The following is a 20,040-nucleotide window of genomic DNA, read 5'->3' as shown; positions in this document are numbered from 1 at the left end:
TGCCCCTCCGCATTCACTCCTCATAGTCAGTGTAACATTCCGGATATGCTCCCGACTCGTACCCTAGCCTCCCACATCCCCCGAATCCGCATCCGCATCATCCTTGCCCCGGATTCTTTGTAATTATGACAAAGAAAAGGCTCATAGCACGAATACCACAACTCAACATCCGCAGTGCAAGTACGGTACCGCACCGCCAAGATCATATCGCAACAACCTCTTCATCTCCCGGCCCCAACTCCTCGGCGTCCACGGGTCCGTCCCTAATCGTAGGATAACGGCATACTCCAGACCCTCTGCAACATCCCATACCCGACCCTCTTGAGATGAGCTCAGAGGTTTGGGAGTTCTCGGCATACGCACCGGCGCCTCGCCGGCGCCTCGCCTGCGCCAATCTGCGTCGGATATGTGGGAGATTAAACAACCGGTCCGTTTGTTGCATACGAGATCTGCCAAATTACTTCTCCGGTGTGTGATGCCTGGTACCGGATACCTTTGTAATTGTAAGTGTTCACGATGGACATGCGTACATCAATTATGGAAGACGAGGTGTGATGGGACGAGGGTGGGGGTTAATGGTCTCGAACGGAACACACCGTGAAGTCATCCAAGAGTGAGGTTGAAATAAGTCGCTCACTTTGAGGACTGTGCGATCGTAATGGAGGTGTACGGTATGACACAGCTAGCACATATTGCAGAGCTTGGCTGATTGGTGCTCAGGCCGTGAACTGACATAGGCTCGGTTAAACCCCTTCGAGAGAGTCTACCGGCCAAAATGGATCGCATCGTATGCCTATGAATAGACACGGACGGACTTTATCAGAGTGTTCAAAAAAAGTAACAGCTCGGGCTCGGCCGCGGCGCCGGTGGAGCAGCTTATGTAGTAAACACGGGAGAACTCGTTACCGCACCCGACGGGAAAGCTTGAGGGATATGTGGACCTTGGCAATAGAGTTTCAAGGTTTTATTGAAGATAACGTTTGATGGCTTGCAGGTTTCGGGAAGGAAGGGCAGCTGCAGGCGGTGAAAGACAACTTTGAGCAGTTGCATCCAGGGTTTGCATGAGCGGGTACTCTACGAACGTTACAATCTTAATGATAGTTAACCTTTTTGATCTCAGAAATCATCCGAGTTTGATACTTCATGTATGTTGGTAGCCGTCGTCCCTCGTACACCCAGGGCGGGGAACGTGTCCTTGTCTCACTCCCAGACTGCACAGCTCAAAGAACCCTGGAAGGAATAAAGACAACCTCGACGCCAGCATTCAGGAGGGCTACCACGAGCATTCATCCCGATCAGTTCGCTTTTGCTCGTATCATTCAGCTTCAGTTACATCAGTAGAGGAACGGGCCGTTTGCCTCCGCTTTCAAACGAAATTGCTACGCGAAAAAAGGGTGTGTTGACAGGTCTGCGTGCGATAAGAGCCCGGTGGTAGAACAAACGGCGGCTCTTTTCAACTTCTATCGTTTTTACGATGTCTGAAAACACCATCAACCCTGCCGCCTTGATGCAACAGGTGCCGCCATCAATTCCGTCGTCACAGTCATCGGACACCGACTCAGGCTCGCCAGCTTCTTACAATATCGACGAACACTTGGAGAACGGATTACGGTCAGTAACTACGTCAGAAGAGTTTTCAATGCACTTCGATTTCGAGTCAGCAGCCTCGAGTCCCGGGCCGATACTCAATGGTGGATTGAAGAATCTCGAAATGCCTAGCGCACCTAACGACGCGGTATGGAGCGCTTCAGGACCATTTTTGGCTTCGATTCCGGCTGGTTTGAAAATGGAGGAGGAGATGCAGAAAGGGGTGGCTGTTCAGACCGTGTCTATGGAGGATATCATGCTTGGCACGGCCCCTGCACCTAGTGGATGTTTGGAGAAGGAAATGGGACACAACGACATGTTCGGTCAAGCAGAAACAGGCATGCTAGACACGATCATGTTTGCTCAACCTGGGATTGTCAACTCGAACATGCCCGACGACCGCGACTATCTTCTCAACATCATCGGTATCCCCGACCACGGCGCCAAGTCGCGAGTTGAGACGCAAATCAAGATTACGTTGCAGTTATGTTCCTCTTCTGGGATGCCTCTTCGATACACTCACCTTCAGCTTCCGGAATACGCAATTGCAAAAGAGAAGTTGAAGGTCAGGAATATGAAGGAGCCAGCGAAGGGGTGGCGACCGGAGAATATCGCGGTTTTGGAGGCATTGGTTGTTTGTGCAAGTGATGGAAGAGAAGTTACGATCTGTGCGGGATGTATACAAAGAGAGAGAAAACGTGCGCAGCGTAAGAAGGAATACAAGAGGGTTCGACCTGACCCTACTACCGACGCAGACGGCGCAGTACAAAGCGACGAGCCACCTATTTTGCCCGATGAGGAGCGAAAGATTCTCATGTTCAACACCACGGAGCTTTGCGAGTTCGACCCTCACGGCCAGATCGTTGTTCCTACCCGCATCACCTGTTACTGCAGACACCACAAGGAGAAGGTTGGGTTCATCATGAAGATCCTAATCCGCGACCCTACCGGTACTATCATCGCCAGAGCGAACAGTCCTATCGTGATGATCACCGACGACCACAAAACTACTTCGAAGGTCAAGGGAACGAGCACGGCAGGCACAAGTCCAAGGGATCCTAACACGTTTATGGAGGAAATAATGTCAAGCGCCTTGACGAGCACCGCACCCAGTCCTCCCCTCCCGGCGGCGAAGAGAACGAAGAGGGGCAACTCGTTGAGTAATGGATCGACTACGGCTGGACCTGGTGGACCCATCAAAACTACGAGAAAGAAGAGATCACCGCAGCAGAGTATGGCTGGTCCGTCAAAGCTGCCCACAAACTTGGCGATGACCAAGCTGAATATTCCTACGACTCCGACATCGGCGCAGATCTTGCCGGCGGGCTACGAGCAAAAGAGCCCGTTGCAGCACGAGGCTATGAATATCCCTATGAGTGGTACGTCCACTGGTGCGCCGAGCATGGTGAACACTGGTCCACCCACGCCCGACAGCGTGTCTGCTGCGAACCGTCCTCCGTTGGACTTGTCTAATCTGCTGTTCGAAAACTACCCCAACACTGCGCCGTCGAGCAGGATGAGCTCGCCTGCGGCATCTTTGCCTCCGCACACGAGCCCGCAGATGCAGATGCAGCCTGTTATGCAGACACCGCAGGAGCAGCTTCATCAGATGAACATGTTTGATGTTGCGAATGCACAGTTTGGGATGGATGGTATGGAGCATGTACCACTCCCCATGGTATCGAGGTTGATTCCGTGTGAGGGGCCTACGCATGGTGGTATCGAAGTCACGGTCTTGGGTAACAACTTTGTGCCTGGTGTGACGGTGATGTTTGGTGAAGTGCCGGCCGTGAGCACAGTGTGTTGGTCTCCGACTACGTTGGTTTGCGTGTTGCCTCCTGCGTGTGCACCGGGTGCTGTCGTCGTCGGTTTCGGAAAGCAGATTATGGGTCAGTTGACGAATGGGATGGACACGCCGTCTACGGCGCAGAGGGTCTTTACCTATTTTGACGAGACTGATCGTGCGTTGATGGAGTTGGCGTTGCAGGTTGTTGGGTTGAAGATGACTGGACGATTGGAGGATGCGCGTCAGATTGCGATGAGGATCGTGGGTGTTGGTGCGCAGGGTGGACAGATGCAGGGTGCTTCTCAGGGACAGATTCAGCAGAACTTGAGGACGATGTTGGCGAATGGTGTACTTGGTGTTACGGATGGTGAGGATCTCGAGGGGTGTTTGTTGAGGTGTCTGGACATGATTGATCTTGACACGAGCCCGCACCCGGCTAGGCTGAACCACCGTAACCGTGCTGGACACAACATGTTGCACCTCGCGACAATGTGTGGTTACCAGAGGTTGGTTGCTGCTTTGTTGGCTCGTGGTGCGCAGACGAACGGACGTGACAAGAATGGGTACACCCCGCTTCACTTTGCTGCCTCGACTGGTCATGGTGGTATTGTTGCTCGGCTGTTGGGTGCCGGTGCCGATGTCAACGCGGTGACGAGTGGTGGTTTGACTCCGTTGAAGCTTGCTCGCCTTGGTGGATGGGAAGCAGTTGTCGAGGCATTGACTGCCGGACGTACGCCTGTGGCTGTGCCTGTTACTCAGCCCAGTCACTCTAGGAGCTCGTCCGTGTCGAGTGCTTACACTGTCTTCTCCCATGTTGATGACGAGGAGGAGTCTGATGACACTGTTTCCGTTAGTGGTCTTGAGTGGTTGGAGGGCATGCCGGACTATGACTCGGACGAGCAGGACATTGAAGAAGAAGAGGAAGAAGAAGTTTGGGTTATCCGCAGGCGTAGCAGGAGTGCCAGTCGTGTCAGCTCTCGTGGTCGCCCGGCCGGTATTACGAGAACCAAGTCCTACAGCGAGGTTCAAGTTTTAAGACACCATCACAGGAAACGTTCTGGTCCGGCAACCTTGGCTGACTACGAAACCCGCATCTCGTCATCCGCTCCGGTCACGCCAAAGACCGAGGTTGAAGGGATTGTTTCGGATGCGCACACCCTCCCGGAACAACCCCCCACGACCTCTACGACTGCGCCCCCTTCGGAAAACCTTCATCATAGCTTGGCAGAGATGCTCGCTTCTACCTCCGCTGCGATCTGGTCTCAGCTTCCTGAGTCCGCGAGGATTCCAAACTTTGTCAGACAACCTGCCAATTACGCGTGGAATGAGTTCCCGGCTTCTATGGCTGGTCTCAATGCGTTGTTGGCTCAGATTCCTAGACCTTCTGCGTCGCGGACTTCGAGTTCTACGAGCGTGGATGGGGCGGGTGGAAGGGAGGGAAAGGCGGGTCGGGATCAGTGGTTTATTCCGCCTGCTATCAAGAACCTATTCGAGGCACCTCCGCCGCCGTATTCTGAGCACTGTGCTGAGGGCGAGCAATCCGCTGGGCCGTCATCCGTTGGTGGAGCCGAAGAGAAGGCTGCTGTTGCTACGCAGTCATCTACCGGCACGCGCTGGACGAGGCTCAGGAAGAGGTGGGAAGCGAGGAAGGTTGAGGTTACGCCGGAACAAGCCGAGATGATCCGTGCGCAGAGGAAGAGCGGTGGAGGCGATAGAATGTTGTACTTGTTCTGGTTGCCGGTGTTGATGCTCATCTTTGCGATGTTCTTGTTCCGCTTCTTGGCGAGGATGAGTCCGGAGATGGCAGAGAAGGGGATTCACCTGGCAGGCGCTGTTGTGAGACGTGTTCGGGGTCGTGTCGGAGCTGTGGTGATGGGTGCGTAATCGTTTGGTCGGTTGGTTTTCGTTTTCTTTTTTTGGGATGGAAGTTGGGTAATTGACTCTGGGCAAGGTTCAAAGGCGTATTGATTAACCAAGGTTTGGACTTTGTTGAGTGCAACAGTCATTTTAGTTTCTAGGATATCAAGAATCTCTCGTTTTGATTGTGATTCTCTCCCATCGTTCGTTTCTTTTTGCGGATGGCTACGTGTGTGGCCCCTCGTACGCTATCTCGTACTGTAGCTATTCTTAGCAACTGTACTGAGCAGTTCGCAACATCGGATGTCCTTGTTTCACAATTCGCCATTGACGAATCGATCGTCTCCAACCCTCTCTCGGCTCTACATGCACGCCGAGGCCAACCCCAATTGCAAATAAAGGTTTCATAACGTAATCAGCGCCGTACGAGGAAAATGTTGGCATCCAGCGCCTACGCGCTTACGCGCGTACGCTGTTTCTCGATGCTTGAGGCGTCTTCTACGCGAAGACGGTTACGAGCGAGGCTCATGCATCGGCAATCTGGGATTTGAGATTCCGTTTGGTGTGAGGCAGAGAGATGCATGCAGCCTTGGTCCGTGCGGAAATGGATTTTCGAACTTTTGCGTTTGGGCCCCCTCATGCGACGACCGATTGTTGCGAAGCACCCTGATGCAGTTTACGTAGGCCAAAAGCGTCTCAAGGAGACAAGTTACGTAAGTGTACGAGACTTGAGCTCGATCCAGACTCTAACTCTAAAAGTCTCCGAGTCTGGGGTACGGTAGAGGTGACCGGTGCGCTGCGCACAAACTTCCTCGAGAGTGACACCAGGGATTTCACTTCCTCGTCTCGAGCTGCGTAGTTTCCGGATGAAGGAAACGCTATTATCCGTCACGAACCTGTCAATTCACGATTCAGGCTGGATCGTGAGGAGAGGGAGGGGTAAGGAGATGAGCGTGTCCCGATGGCAAACGCGTGGAAGATCAGGGAGGCGTAGCCATGGGTAAGTAAGTGGTGACTGCAAACGCTTCTCATTTTGGTGTAGATCCCTTCCCGGCACTTACCGTCGGAACTCCCCGACTCAATTGCAAGCTACTTCTCTAGTAACTACAGCTAACGGTATAAGCGAGAGTCCAGGGGGGCTGGAATCTTCATGGCTATATCGCGTAGGGCCGCCGTTAGAGCCGCTGCGGGTACGGGCAGCTACGGGGTGCAAGTGCGGCGCGCGTTGGAGCGGGTGAGGGAACGTGTGCGAGAACGTGCGGGCGGTATTGTGTTGGGGAAGGACCACAGCGGGCAATGTCCGTTGCAGTAGGGAAACTCGAACCGTATACGAGCGCACAGCTTGGCTTCAATTGACGAGATTGACGAGGATCAGAGAGTGTCGATGACGGCATGGAATCGGCTATGTATCTGCTCCTGCAAGCTCCGTTCAGCCGACTCGCATGAATGACCTAGGAGGCTTCACCCCCTCCTTCGCCTAGGAGAATTACAAGGTGGATTGTTCAGTCCTGCGACTAGTGCACGAGCGGAAGCGCGGAAAGCTGCTCTTGGGGGCTAAGTGGTCCGAGCGCGAAATTGAGGCGCTAGCGGCGCTCGACGGGTAACGGCACTGCAGAACTCACGCCATGAAGATATACACGGCTAACCACCAGAAACCTATCGCTTGTAACGTAGGGTAGAGGAGGAGGGGTTGTTTGTCTTCCTGAAGGGGTCTGTCGTTGGGAGGATGCGCAGAGCAGATCAGTCCGAGGAATCCGATGTCGACGAGCCTTTATGGGCTTCTCTGAGCATTGCGACATGCTCGACATGCATATGAATACGAGAAAGAGGGGTGACGAGTGGCCAATGGCTTGCCTCATGTTCTAACGCGCGTAAGAAACCTGCGAAGGCAACCAATCATGCAGAAGCACAGCTGCACACAGTTCCACCGGGCAATTCGTTAGCACTTCCGCCGAGGCATACGAACTACGACACTGCGGAGCATCTCCTCACATCACACACTGGTCATTGGCGCAATCCGCAGCCTAGGCCTCGATGACACACGCTTGCTCTCCCAGGTCAAACTCGCGAGTAACCTCCTCAAACACGCAAACACGAAACCCAATGGCTCACCAGCGTGCGCTGACCCGTTACCACTTTACGTCAGCATGCGCCTGTTTGACGAAGAGTGGTCCGTGCATTGCGCAAATGTCCGTGCACAAGTCCCACGTTGCTCGACCCCCCTCGAGAAGACGGAACAGCTCCGGCCGAAGGAGCTGATCCGTTCCTCGTTGCGGTATGGACTGGTGAGGCGGATGATCCCGCCCTTGGAGAGAATCGCTCATGGCTAATGGAGAGCGTGGCGGTTTGTTTGTTGAGGCCTTCTGGCACTAGGATCTCTCGTGTAGATCTGTTTGGACGATGGTTCCCGAAGGGCGCGATTGCAATGTCAACCCGGATCTCCTCATCCCCCCTTCACCATCTCGTTCGTCGGGTCCTCCGGGCATAAAAAGGAGGTGCCCCCTCCCTCGTCGATTGTTCTTCATCCAGCACCTGCTACAACCCTCGACCACCTTCTCCGGCTTCACCTTTCGCTTTCGACAGTCGGCAATCGCATAGTAGGTTCTCGACAATGCACATCCGCTCATCCCTGCTCGGAGCGCTCTCGCTCTCGGCTGGCCTTGCCCATGCTTCTCCATTGAACTTTGCGAAACGTCAGTTCTTCGCCACCAACAATGGCACTGCTACCAATGGCACTGCCTCCGTCCTTCCCGCCTCTATCTCCACCACCACCGTGACGGAGACCGTCACCGCGTCCACCTGCCCCCCGCCCTCGACTGTCACCTCCACCACCACTGTCTACACTGACGGTGGTGCTGCGGTCGCTCCTGTGGCTACTATCAACCCCAGCGGTCAGTCCCCCATCACCATTACCGACCCCGCTCAGACAATCACTGTGACCGCCACCAACTGGGTCGTGGAGACCACCTCGATCACCTCCCCCGGCGTCTACGACCTCGGCGCCCAGCCCACCTCCATCTCTGACGTCCCCGCCGCGATCGTCTATGCTTCCCCCATCGAGACCACCACTACCGCTCCTTGGCAGTACTTTCCCGGCGGCTCCTTGTCTGACCCCATCACCATCACCGTCGAGGTCGGCTCTGGTCCTTCCCCGACTACTCAGGCCTTCCAGGTCGCTCCTGTTGCGGACACCTCTGTCGTGACTTCCTACGTCCCCGCTCCTACTACGATCATCATCAACAACGACATCACCATTGATGTGACCGTGGCCCCGACGTACATCCAGTACACGACCGTCACTACCACTGTTACCTCTTCTGAGGTCCCCACCTCATCTGGCGGTGCTGCTGTTGCCCCTGATGCTACCTCCTCCACTGGTGGAGCCGGCGCTGTCGCTCCTACCGGCGCCCCCGGAGGTCTTCAGGCTTCTACTGCGGCTCCTTCCGCCTTCTCTTCCGCTCCTTTTGGTAACTTCAGCGCTCCCGCTACGTCTGCTGCTTCTTCCACTGGTAACGGTGGTGCTGCTGACCCCGCGAACACTGGATCTGCTTCCGCTGCTCCTTCTTCTTCTGGTGCTGCTGGACCCTCTGGTAACCCCGGCGGCTTCCAGGGTGGTATTGGATCGGATGCTTCCTCCACTGCTGCTCCTACCGACGGAACTGCTCCCACTGGCACTGTCGCTCCCTCTGGTATTCCCTCGGGTGCCTCGGACAGCTCTGTCCCCGCTGGCCCCACGCCTACTGCCAGATCTTTCTTGGTCAACGCCACCATTGATGGACTCCCCGTCGTTCTCAGCGTCGTCGCTGACCTTCCCGTCCTTGCGCCTTTGACCGGCAACAACAGTGGTGTCTTGCTCTCCATTGACCCCAACGGTAACCTCGTCTTGGAGTCCGGCTTGGTTGCTGCTATTGTCAACAACACTTTGCAGTTCATTGACCCCAACGGTGACATTCCTCTCCTGAGCGTTATCCCCACTGTTATCTCTGGACCTAACGGATTGGAGTTGAGCGTTGACGGCGTTATTCAGCCTACGCTTGCTTGCCCCGTTAACATTAACGGCCAGGTCTTGAACGTTCTCAATGTTGGCGTTGCTCTTGGTACCCAGTGCACCGCTGTCTCTCTCGCTGCGGCAGTTCCCGGTCTCCTTGACCCTATCCTCTCCGCGTCTGTCGCCCTCTCCGATCTTGTTCCCTCTGCCACTGAGGCCGTCGGCTCTATCATCTCCTCCGTCTTGGCTGTCCCTACCGCCGTCGTGAGCGATGTTGAGTCTCTCTTGAGCGAGATCTTGGCTACTCCTCTTCCCACCGTCTCCATCCCCGCGGACATCGTCCCCACTGACGTCGTTGCTGGTGCTTGCTCTCAGCTCGCTACTGCCGTCCCCAACGCTGACCTCTTGTTGGCCAATATCGCTGTTGCTACTTCTTCCATCAGCGCTGAGGTCGCTTTGGCTCAGGCTACTTTGATCTCTGCTTCCATCACTACTCTGCCCACCGCTATCCCTATCCTCCAGAGCATCGAGTCTGCCCTGGGTGTTGAGGCCAACAACATTGCTTCCGCCACCGTTGCTCTCGGTGCCCCCGGCGCTACCGCTGTCTGTGAGACCGCTGATGCTATCGTGACTGACGCTGTCGACATTGTTAACAGCTTGGTTAGCAACGCCAACGACCTTCTGGCTGCTTTGATCCTCGATGTCCAGTCTCTCCTCGCTAATGTCCTTGGCGATGTCACCTCCGACGTTGTTCCCGGAGCTACTTCCGCTGTTGCCAGCATCGTTGACCAGGTCGTCACTTCCGTCTTGCCCGAAGTTACCTCCGCTGTCGGTGCCATTGCTAGTGACGCTGCTGCGATTCTGCCCGTTGGCGTCGCTACCTCCGCCGTTGACTCCATCCTCTCCTCTGTTGTCCCTGACGCTACTTCCGCTGTTGGTGATGTTGCCAGCGCTGTTTCCGATGTTGCTTCCGACGTCTTGGCCGTCCCTACGTCCGTCCTCGGTGATGTTGCGACCGACGTTTTGCCCGAGGTCACTACCGCTGTCGGTGATGTTGTGAGCAGCGTTGTCGCTGGAGCTATCCCCACCGCTACTGAGCTCGTTGCGTCTGTTGTCAGCGACGTCGACTCTGTTCTCTCCAGTGTCGTCGCTGACCCCACTGCCGTTGTTACCGATGTCGTTTCCGTCGTGACTGATGTTCTCGCTGTCGTTACCTCCGACCTTGCTACTGTTGTCACTGACGTCGCCTCTGTTGCTACTGGTGTTGTTGCTGGTGTCGAGACCGCTGTTGGTGACATCCTCGCTACTCCCACCGACTCTGCCGCCGCCACTGAGACTACTTGTGACACCTCCGGCTCTATCGTTCAGGTGAACGCTGCCATCTCTGCTTTGAACGCTTCCCAGAACGCCATTGCTCAGATTGATGCCGCTGTTTCCATCGGTGACTCTACCGCTTTGCAGAACCTGCTCGGCGAGGCTCCCCTTGTCGCTGCTAACATCACTGCCTTGGAGAACACCTTGACTCAGCTCGAGCAGGCCTTGAACGTTCCCACTAGCGCTGACGTCTGTCTCGGATTGCTCGACCTCTCCACCGGCCAGATCGCTACCGCGAACGTTGAGGCTAATGTTGTTAACGGCTTGATCACCGCTCTCGTCGACGACTTGACTATCGGTGGCAACACGAACGGCTTGGTTGAGCTTAACGCCATCGTTTCGGCTTTGGGATTGCCCATTACCGTTGACACCACCGTCGATGCTGTTACTTCCGTTGTCGCTGACACTGCTGCTACCGCTACCTCTGTAGTCGCTGACACTGTTTCCACCGCTGCCGCTGTGGTCTCTGACACTGCTGCCACTGCTACTGCTGTTGTCGGTGGTGTTGTCGGCGGTCTTACTGGTGCTTTGGGACTACGCGTCTAAGATGAGTGATTGATGCTGATACGATAGGATGGGTTTCGTTTTACCACACTTTCTTCTAGCCGTTACCGCATGATCCATATGACATGTGGTAGGCGTTGTTCTTGATACCTTTTCTGCTTTACGGTTAACGTTCGGTACTTTACTCTTTAATACATGATGTATATGATACTTTTACACGATGCTATGGCCACTGCTTAAGCTTCCTCAGTAGTACTTGATACCAAATTCGTCGCAGCCGAGTCTGCCTCCTGTGATGTTGCACCGCTTCATGATCTCCTCCATTGGATCCTCGCCGAGAATGACATGCCATGCATACTCCATCACACGCCCAGACCAATACCGATCATATGGCCAATCCCGTAACCAGTCGTATATATCTTGGTATAAGGAGACGGGACGTGCGAGGATCCGGGAACGGTGTGCGAGGAATTGGGCACCGCAGGTGGCTAGGAGGTTATGACTCGTGAGTAAACTGCGAAATCGAACCCGGGATAGACATATCTCACCTCGAACCATGGGGGGTAGGGAGCCTCCGACGTAGGGTAACATGTAGGTCTCGTAGAACACGCGTGTAAGTTCCGCTTGTCGCTTGTAGGCGTTTCCGTCGAGTTTTTCCTTGTCCTGGGTTGCGCACCAGCCCCAGTGTCTGTCCCCTTCGTCTTCTGTCATGTTGAGCCTATATATGACGGATCAGCCGAGGTGCTCGTAACAATGTCGAGAAGGCCAACCTCAAGTAGCAATGCATCCGACTTGGGCTGAGATTAAAGTATCCTCTCGCATCCCAATCCAGATTCCGGATAATTTTGTCGATCTTCCCTCCCGTATGCCACGATTCGCGGTGTGCGTGGAGAAAGAGAGTATACTCCGGTAGGTTATCGTAGTGATCGATGATGAACTTCCTGCCATACGAATGTCTGATCAGTACTTTCTTTGAAGAATCAAGATAACAAGGAAACAGACGTACAGAAAAGCGGAATTCTCCGATCCAAAGTTCCCCTCGATGTTGTGAAGACTGTCATGGTCGTCTTTCGTGTAGATAATGAATGGGAAATCGCCGAGGTACAGTGGCACCCACGATACGTCCTCGTCGTATCGCGCGATTACCAGCATCTTTTCCGGTGCCGTCTCCATCGGTATGGATGTTTGTGTGGTAAATGATAGTCGAGAGTTGGTCCATGAGGGCACGAAGTCGGGATTGGTGGAGAGTAACGTGAGAAGGAGGAGGAAGGTGGAGAGGAGGAGGAGGGATGCGATGAATGTGCGGGTTGCTTTTGCTGATAACATCGCAAGGAACGGTGAGAGACTGGCCGTGAACACTAAGCAGGAGCGATACGATGAGCTGGTTACCTATAAGCAAAAGGACTTGGCGTTTGTCATGGATAATGTTGCGGTCGGGATGAGGCATGCGGACCGCTGCCCGTAGGTTACAGCAAAGGCACGACGGAACCGGTCCGCGTCAAGGCTATTTCAACCGAGCGATGGCCCAAGAGCATCTCAGCTTGGTTCAAGGCCTTCCCTGGTGTCGTCGACGACGATGTGCGAATTTCCACGGTACCGATCAACAGCGTAACAACCAGCTGGCGTATGAGGAAGAGGTAATTATAACTTAACCCTGTCTACCGTGAGCATAGTACGTGATATCTGAGCCAGAGTTTCTCAAACCGACAAAAGCACGGGTATGCTTGGGGTGAACCCGGAATCCATGATCTTTGTTTACGGTGTGAGCCGGCTTACCTATACGGCACCGGATGATCTTTCTGAACCTGCACCTTGACATCACCCACCCTTAACTTCCAGTTTGCATCCACCGGACGAGTCGACGATCTTTGAATTGCTTAGAAAGACATCGATGATCAGCCGTGATCTTACCTAACCATCTCGATCTCAGAGAGGTATAAGAAGCCACATACATCCCCGAAGGATACCCAATTCACCACATATAAACCCTATACTTGCTACAAAAATGCAACTCCTCTCAACAGCTCTTACAGCTCTAGCTCTGACCGCAGCCTCCGTCCAAGCCGCCGTAAACGGCTTCTCCGTCTCCGCCAACAACGCCGACGGATCATGCAAATCCTCCTCCGACTGGGGCTACGAAATGTCCACCATCAAATCCTGGGGTTTCGATACACTCCGGTTGTACGCGAGTTCGGATTGCAATACACTCGCGAACGCGGTTCCGGCTGCACAGGCTGCGGGGGTGAAGTTGATGGCGGGTGTGTGGGCTACGGATGCTACGCATTTTGATACGGAGAAACAGGCGTTGCTTGGGGCTTTGCAGCAGTATGGGAGTGATTGGTTGGTTGGAGTTTCTGTTGGTTCCGAAGATTTGTATCGTGGTGATGTCTCTGCTTCTCAACTCGCTCATCAAATCTATGACGTTCGCGGGATGGTTCAAGGACCCGGTGGGGCATCCTCCACCCCTGTCGGCCACACAGATACCTGGACCGCCTGGGTCGACGGATCCAACGCTGAAGTGGTAACTGCGTCGGACTTCCTCCTCGTGGACGGCTACCCCTACTGGCAAGGCTCCGATATCTCCTCCGCCCGTGACACATTCTTCCAGTCCTACGACGCGACAGTTAACGCTGCACAGGGTAAGCCTGTCATGATCGGCGAAACGGGATGGCCGACGGGTGGGGATAATCACGAGAGTGCGGTGGCTGGGGTCAGTGAGCTCCAGAGTTACTGGAAGAGTGTGGGGTGTGAGTTGAAGAGTAGGGGGATTGATTATTATTGGTTTTCGGATGTGGATTGTTCGTATTGCGCTGCGGGGGTTGAGCAGAACTTTGGTGTTGCGTACAACCTTGGGAGTCTGAAGATTGATTTGTCTTGTTAATGACAATTGCAACGCAAGGATGAGGAGTGTATGATTAGTGGATGGACGATGGACTATGCATGAAAAGCCTGGCTTGACCGGCACCTTTAGTATTACTTCTTGATGAGGGTTCGACTAGCGAGATCCCCGTCGCCATAGACATTGCATTTGATTCTTTCCTTCTCGTGTATGCTCTGCTATATGCTTCTACCCCGCAATAACAATACTGTCCGATGTATATGCTCCTCTATCGACCAATTCAAGCAACAATCCTCTTCGCAACGCCGTTCTCGCCCCTGACGCCCTCAGCAATCTTCTCAGCAGAGAACCCATTGGCCTCAACAGCCCCATTCTCCTTTTGATCCTCCAACAAGTCATCGAGACCAAGAAGAGCCTCAGCATACTTATACTTCTCTTCCCTCCTCTTCTCACCCTCAACATCAACCTCAAGTCCCGAGGTAGACAACACATCCTGAATAGGAATCGTCTTCCTCCCCTTCTTAAACACATACTTGCTCACACCCACAGCCCTTACACTCCCATCCAACCCCACAAACCTCGACTCCAAAAACAACCACTTCGAGTCCCAAGTGAGGATACGGGTGTTAATGTGATACCGCTCGAACGGGTCAATCTGTTTTTTGAAAACGAAGGAGATTCCAGCGAGGGGAATATATACGCCTTTAAACCGCGGGTCGGAGAAGAATGTGCGGAAGTGGTGCATCAGGAAATCGAAGCGGGCGCAGTCCAAGTCCGCAGCGTATGTCGAGTTCGACTTGTGCAAGTAAAAATCGATATCGCCCAATGTTGCTTGGGAATTGTAGGTGTATGCATCGAAAAGACGAGAAGAGGAGGAAGAGTGGAGGATCTGAGCTTTGGGTCGGAGCGCGGGGACGTAGTAAGAGAGGATGTGGTGGATCCCTAACGACCAGAACCGGATGTGCCAGGCGAAGAGAGCGTTCTTAAGGTTGAGGAGTTGTAGTAATAGGAAGACATACTTCAATATCGTCAGGACTGCCATCTCCTTTTTGTCGAGGAGACCCAGACGTCGCGACGGAGATTTCCTGGGGTATGACTGGTGCAGGACTGAGAAGTTCTTTAGACGCCAGTCGCCGACGTCAATCTACAGCCAGAAAAAGGCTGACTGAGCAACCAACGGATCACGACAGCACACAGAAACGAAAGGGACAGCAATGCAAGCAGGTGAATCATCCTGCAAAAGCCGAGATATACATCGTGAAGAAGAAGCCGACCAAGTCACAGAGCTCGCTCGTTCGCCGCCGTCGCTTGGCAAGGCAGACGAGATACGCTCGTTGTTGCGGAAGACGAGTTTGAGTAGGCATATTAAAGTACCATCGGCGGGGGCGGGGGCGGGGATGAGGGCTGCGAGTGATACGCCTTGGGAAACGCCGTCGAGTTCGCGGCCTTCGTCGCCGCGTAATGGGGGTGTTCCGAATCCGTTTGGGACGGGTGAGCAGCAGGTCCAGCCGCAGAGGACACAGGCTACGACGCTCGATATCCCGGGGTTGACGAAGAGTAAGGTTAGTCCGTACGGACATATTTCGGACCGCGATGTTGGGAGTAAGTTGGTGATTGTCATGGTTGGACTACCTGCACGGGGAAAGAGTTATATCGTGAAGAAGTTGGCGAGGTACATGAACTGGCTTCAGCACGATACGCGGATATTCAACGTTGGTAATCGTCGGCGTATTAATCGTGACGGGCCCACGGACGATAAGGACGTTCCTCCGAGTCCGGGGATTAAGCCGCAGGAGAAGAAGAAGACGGAGCACGATGCCCAGTTCTTTGATCCGCAGAATGCTAGTGCGAGAGCGTTGAGGGAGCAGTTGGCGATGGACACGTTGGAGGAGTTGATTCATTGGGTTGTGTATGAGGGTGGTACGGTTGGTATCCTTGATGCTACGAACTCTACTCGCGAGCGTCGTCAGATTATCTTGGACCGCATTCACCAGGTGTCTGATCTCAAGGCGTTGTTCATTGAGAGTATCTGTACCGATCGTAACGTTCTTGAGGCAAACATGAAGCTCAAGTTGTCTGGACCGGACTACAAGGATCGCGATCCTGTCGCTGCGCTGGATGATTTTCGCAAGCGAGTGATCATGTACGAACGCGCATACGAGACCATCGGCGACTACGAAGAAGAAGTTCTTAATCTCCAGTACTGCAAAATGATCAACGTCGGCAAGAAGCTCGTCGCACATAACATCCAGGGATTCTTGGCGAGCCAAGCTATCGCCTACCTCATGAACTTCAACCTTGCCGCACGACAGATCTGGATTACGAGACATGGTGAAAGTGAGGACAACGTCGCCGGCAAGATCGGTGGAAATGCAAAGCTGACGGCAAGAGGACACAAGTACGCTACTGCCCTCGCCAAGTTCATCGACCACATGAGGTTGAAGTTTAGGGAGCAGCAGTTGGAGGATTGGGCCAAGGACAAGGAGAAGAGGATTTCTGGATTACAGCCTGGTGTGGAAAGTCCCATACGCGATGAAGCGCCACCGAAGGAGTTGGCGTACAGTGTCTGGACATCGTACCTCAACCGTTCGATCCAGACTGGAGAGCACTTTGATGACAGTATCTTTGCGATCAAGTCCATTAGGTTGCTGGATGAGATAAATGCGGGTCAGTGTGAGGGTATGACCTACGACGCCATTAAGGAGCAGTATCCACACGAATTCGAAGCAAGACGGCGCGATAAGTTGCATTACCGTTACCCTGGTCCTGGAGGAGAGAGTTATTTGGATGTGATTCATAGGTTGAATAACGTCATTGTGGAGATTGAGAGGATGAGGGATCATGTGTGTCTGATTGGACACAGGGTCATTGTGAGGATTTTGTTGGCGTACTTCTTGAATCTGGAGCAATCGGTATGTTCTTTGGGATGCCTGATGGTGATGCAATGTTGCTAACTTTTGGGTGCAGAAAATAATCGACCTTGAGGTTCCTTTGGAGACCTTGTATGTCCTCGAGCCCAAGCCGTACGCGGTTGTGAGCAGGAAGTTTGTCTACAATAACCAGACGGATTGGTTCGATGAAGTGGAGATCAAGCCGGGTGAGGTGTGAGGCGTCGTGCGATGATTTGGCGGAGGAGATCGGAGCGTATTTATCAGATGCGAGATTTGTCAAGAGACGGGTCCTCGACTCGAGCTCTCTACTTCACAGCTGCAATACCGTAGGATTACAGGCATGTCTATTAGAAAACTACCTACACACATACCCTAGAACATTAGAGATATTTATTTCCAGCTTTTCCGTAGACGTGGCGATGGCGTCAACCGCTGTTCTTCCCCAACGAATCCTTCGTCCCGCAATTCGCCTCCCTCCCCCGTGCAGCCTTTGCCCCTGAGAAGCGCACACCGTAGAGATTTAACCCGCGGGCCCCAACACCAGCGAAGACGTCCGCCAGCGAGCAGCATACATCCCAGCAGCACGTCCAGCTTGTCGTATTCAGTTCGCTCTTCTTCGCCAGGATCAGCTTCGACAACCTTACGCTCAGCAGGCTCGCTCTCTTTTTCGACCGCACGACTAGGGATCACTGAAAGACACAATGGGTTTCGCTACCGGATTCATGTCCGACAACCAGTTGGACGAGCGTGACATTGCTCACCGTGATGTCGACATTACGGAGGCCAAGTCTGAGGAGGTTTACCGCGATACCTACGGTCGCGAGTGGACTCCCCCGACTTTCACCATGAAGGAGATTTACGAGGCTATTCCCGCTCACTGCTTCGAGCGCAGCAATCTTCACTCCTACATGTTCGTCGCTCGCGACTTCTTTTACATTATTTGTCTCGGTCTCGCGGCTAGCCAGATCTACCGCTTGGAGAGCGCTGCTTTGAGGTTTTTGGCGTGGACCGTCTACTCTATCCTTCAGGGTATGGTCGGTACCGGTATCTGGGTTTTGGCCCACGAGTGTGGTCACCAGGCTTTCTCTCCCTCCAAGACCATCAACGATGCCACTGGCTGGGTTTTGCACTCTTTCCTTCTTGTTCCTTACTTCTCCTGGAAGTTCTCCCACGGAACTCACCACAAGAACACCGGTAACCTCGACCGCGACATGGTTTTCGTCCCCAAGTCCAAGTCTGAGAAGATTGCGAACAAGGGCGCTAATCCCGCTGAGTTCGCTGAGGAGCACAACGAGAACGGTTTCTTGCACTTGGTTGAGGAGACTCCCTTGGCTACCTTTTCCAACGTTCTTGTGCAGCAGTTGTTCGGATGGCCGATGTACCTCTTCACTGACGTCACCGCTGGGCCCAAGTACCCCGATGTTCCCAAGCACAAGATTAACCATTTCCACCCTGACTCTCCTCTCTATCGTCCCGAGCAGTTCTGGGCCATCGTTGCTTCCGACATCGGTGTTGGTCTCACTTTGACCGCTCTCTACTTTGCCGCCCAGACTTTCGGCTGGGCTAACGTTGCACTTTACTACGGTGTCCCTTACCTCTGGGTTAACCACTGGCTCGTCATGATCACCTTCCTTCAGCACACCGACCCCTCCCTCCCCCACTACCGTGGCAAGGCCTGGAACTTTGCCCGTGGTGCCGCTGCTACCATCGACCGCGACTTTGGCTTCATCGGCCGTCACATCTTCCACGGTATCATCGAGTACCACGTCGCTCACCACTACATCTCCCGTATCCCTTTCTACCACGGTGAGGAGGCCACCAATGCTATCCGCAAGGTGATTGGCGAGCACTACATGCGTGACGACACCAACTTCTTCTTGGCGTTGTGGAGGTCCGCTAGAATGTGCCAGTGGGTCGCTGATAAGGGTGAGATCGTCTTCTTCCAGAATGCGAACGGATTGGGCGCTGGCGGTAAGAAGGCTAAGGCGCAGTAGAGGTTTTTACAATCACACCATAGAGGAAGGTTTTTGGAGGAGGATGGATGTGATATCTTGTATGTCATAGAGATATCTATGTGGAGGTTTTCCGTATTTTTGCTTTGTTTGAATACATCTCTCTGCTCATCAATCATTCCCCAGCATGATGTCACGGTCCGCCACACCTATCAGACCTTGTTCCCAGCGTCGTCCGTCCCGCTCCCGTCGCAACCAGGCCGGTCGTCGCTTCTGTTCTCTCCCATTATGACCGTCTTGACCGTTCACCCTCACATCAACAGGACGATACAATCACTGGGGGGTCTTAACAGGAATGCAACGACATGGATCGAATCAATTCCCCTCCTCCAGAGCGGATCAGTCCTCTGTAGCCAGCAAGAAGTCGCGAGCGAAGAAGGACGATTACGGACCCGCTCGTGAATACCTCCTAGAGAACCTACAAAAGGCCCGGGCACAAAAAGCAGAGCTCAAAGAAGTAATTCGAATTCCGTTAAGAGTCGGCACCGTACGCTAACGGTCAGCTTACAGGCTCAAAAAGCCCAAAAAAAACGGATGAAACACGATGCCGATCGACACCCACCCAACGCCCTCTCCCCAATCACTTCGGGCTCCTCCAACGATCGACCGCCATCCCTTTCTTTTACACTTTCCTCCGCGTCCTCTGACCAAAGTTCACAGCGCTTCGCACAACTCCGCCGCCTGATGTCAATGACCTCGATACGAAATCGGGGGGGCGCGTTTCCGCGACACATGGATTTCATAAACGACGAGAGTATGAAAGGGAGTATGGAGGTGGGTGTTGAGGAGAGAGATGGCGATACTGCGAGTGGGAGTGGGAGTGCGCAATCTGTGCCCGTCGATAGTGTGTTTGGTAGTTCGAGCACGGGGGATGATGCAGTTCCTTTGGAAGGGATGGAATCGGTTCGGGAGGAAGAGGAGGAGGTTGAAGAAGACGACACAGCAGGATGGAAATCAGGCGTGGAGCGTGAGTTTTCCCTGATCCGACGACGAATTATGGGCAAGCGAGACTCGACAGACACCGAACGGAAACCGAGTCTGTTGACAAAGAAGGAGCTTGTGTTGCACGACAAGGGAACACAGGCGACTGGAAGCTTGAGGCGACGGAGTCCGTTGGTACCAGTGCCGGTAAGGCCGGAGTGTCCGAGGAGTGTAACGCCTGGAGATACGATACAAACGTCGATGGGGGTAAGGTATAAACC

At 53.8% G+C, this 20,040-nt stretch overlaps 9 protein-coding genes across 9 annotated transcripts; 6 read left to right on the top strand and 3 right to left on the bottom strand.

Annotated features, from left to right (window-relative positions):
- Window positions 1-1,474: 1,474 nt before the first annotated feature.
- On the top strand, window positions 1,475-5,257 carry SAICODRAFT_27881 (uncharacterized protein; the record flags this gene model as incomplete). The annotated part of the gene is made up of 1 exon (XM_019167064.1): window positions 1,475-5,257. One exon carries the CDS (start codon window positions 1,475-1,477, stop codon window positions 5,255-5,257), a length of 3,783 nt encoding a protein of 1,260 aa, XP_019021305.1.
- Window positions 5,258-6,363: 1,106 nt separating this feature from the next.
- On the bottom strand, window positions 6,364-7,224 carry SAICODRAFT_179043 (uncharacterized protein). The gene has a single exon (XM_019165876.1). It carries the CDS (start codon window positions 7,087-7,089, stop codon window positions 6,814-6,816), a length of 276 nt encoding a protein of 91 aa, XP_019021304.1. The 5' UTR covers window positions 7,090-7,224; the 3' UTR covers window positions 6,364-6,813.
- A 473-nt stretch (window positions 7,225-7,697) lies between these two features.
- On the top strand, window positions 7,698-11,264 carry SAICODRAFT_178670 (uncharacterized protein). The gene has a single exon (XM_019165870.1). It carries the CDS (start codon window positions 7,842-7,844, stop codon window positions 11,136-11,138), a length of 3,297 nt encoding a protein of 1,098 aa, XP_019021303.1. The 5' UTR covers window positions 7,698-7,841; the 3' UTR covers window positions 11,139-11,264.
- A 47-nt stretch (window positions 11,265-11,311) lies between these two features.
- SAICODRAFT_32120 (uncharacterized protein) lies at window positions 11,312-12,448 on the bottom strand. Its single transcript, XM_019168121.1, has 4 exons — window positions 12,103-12,448; window positions 11,867-12,037; window positions 11,645-11,814; window positions 11,312-11,584 (listed from the first exon to the last, which is right to left on the bottom strand). Exons 1-4 carry the CDS (start codon window positions 12,420-12,422, stop codon window positions 11,343-11,345), a joined length of 903 nt encoding a protein of 300 aa, XP_019021302.1. The 5' UTR covers window positions 12,423-12,448; the 3' UTR covers window positions 11,312-11,342.
- Window positions 12,449-13,320: 872 nt separating this feature from the next.
- Window positions 13,321-13,988, top strand: SAICODRAFT_32118 (glycoside hydrolase). Its single transcript, XM_019168120.1, has one exon. It carries the CDS (start codon window positions 13,348-13,350, stop codon window positions 13,975-13,977), a length of 630 nt encoding a protein of 209 aa, XP_019021301.1. The 5' UTR covers window positions 13,321-13,347; the 3' UTR covers window positions 13,978-13,988.
- Window positions 13,989-14,404: 416 nt separating this feature from the next.
- SAICODRAFT_48568 (uncharacterized protein) lies at window positions 14,405-14,962 on the bottom strand (the record flags this gene model as incomplete). Its single annotated transcript, XM_019168932.1, has 1 exon — window positions 14,405-14,962. A coding segment is annotated over one exon (558 nt), but the record flags the coding sequence as incomplete, so codon positions are not given.
- A 370-nt stretch (window positions 14,963-15,332) lies between these two features.
- On the top strand, window positions 15,333-17,043 carry SAICODRAFT_62258 (bifunctional 6-phosphofructo-2-kinase/fructose-2,6-bisphosphate 2-phosphatase; the record flags this gene model as incomplete). The annotated part of the gene is made up of 2 exons (XM_019169901.1): window positions 15,333-16,847; window positions 16,903-17,043. 2 exons carry the CDS (start codon window positions 15,333-15,335, stop codon window positions 17,041-17,043), a joined length of 1,656 nt encoding a protein of 551 aa, XP_019021299.1.
- A 589-nt stretch (window positions 17,044-17,632) lies between these two features.
- SAICODRAFT_43947 (uncharacterized protein) lies at window positions 17,633-18,790 on the top strand (the record flags this gene model as incomplete). The annotated part of the gene is made up of 1 exon (XM_019168758.1): window positions 17,633-18,790. A coding segment is annotated over one exon (1,158 nt), but the record flags the coding sequence as incomplete, so codon positions are not given.
- Window positions 18,791-18,863: 73 nt separating this feature from the next.
- SAICODRAFT_73700 (uncharacterized protein) lies at window positions 18,864-19,815 on the top strand (the record flags this gene model as incomplete). The annotated part of the gene is made up of 2 exons (XM_019170882.1): window positions 18,864-19,295; window positions 19,349-19,815. Coding segments are annotated over exons 1-2 (627 nt in total), but the record flags the coding sequence as incomplete, so codon positions are not given.
- Between the last annotated feature and the right edge of the window lie 225 nt (window positions 19,816-20,040).

The sequence above is a fragment of the Saitoella complicata genome, assembly GCF_001661265.1.
Source record: "Saitoella complicata NRRL Y-17804 unplaced genomic scaffold SAICOscaffold_28, whole genome shotgun sequence".
NCBI lineage: Eukaryota > Fungi > Ascomycota > Saitoellomycetes > Saitoellales > Saitoellaceae > Saitoella > Saitoella complicata.
This window is presented reverse-complemented; position numbering and strand designations above follow the sequence as displayed.

Bases quoted from the DNA above. Each gene is read 5' to 3' on its own strand.
- SAICODRAFT_179043 (XM_019165876.1), bottom strand. From the start codon at position 7,089: ATGAGGCAAGCCATTGGCCACTCGTCACCCCTCTTTCTCGTATTCATA.
- SAICODRAFT_178670 (XM_019165870.1), top strand. From the start codon at position 7,842: ATGCACATCCGCTCATCCCTGCTCGGAGCGCTCTCGCTCTCGGCTGGC.
- SAICODRAFT_32120 (XM_019168121.1), bottom strand. From the start codon at position 12,422: ATGTTATCAGCAAAAGCAACCCGCACATTCATCGCATCCCTCCTCCTC. The intron at 12,038-12,102 runs GTACGTCTGTTT...TTCGTATGGCAG, and splicing joins TCGGAGAATTCCGCTTTTCT to GAAGTTCATCATCGATCACT. The intron at 11,585-11,644 runs GTGAGATATGTC...ATAACCTCCTAG, and splicing joins CCTACCCCCCATGGTTCGAG to CCACCTGCGGTGCCCAATTC.
- SAICODRAFT_32118 (XM_019168120.1), top strand. From the start codon at position 13,348: ATGGCGGGTGTGTGGGCTACGGATGCTACGCATTTTGATACGGAGAAA.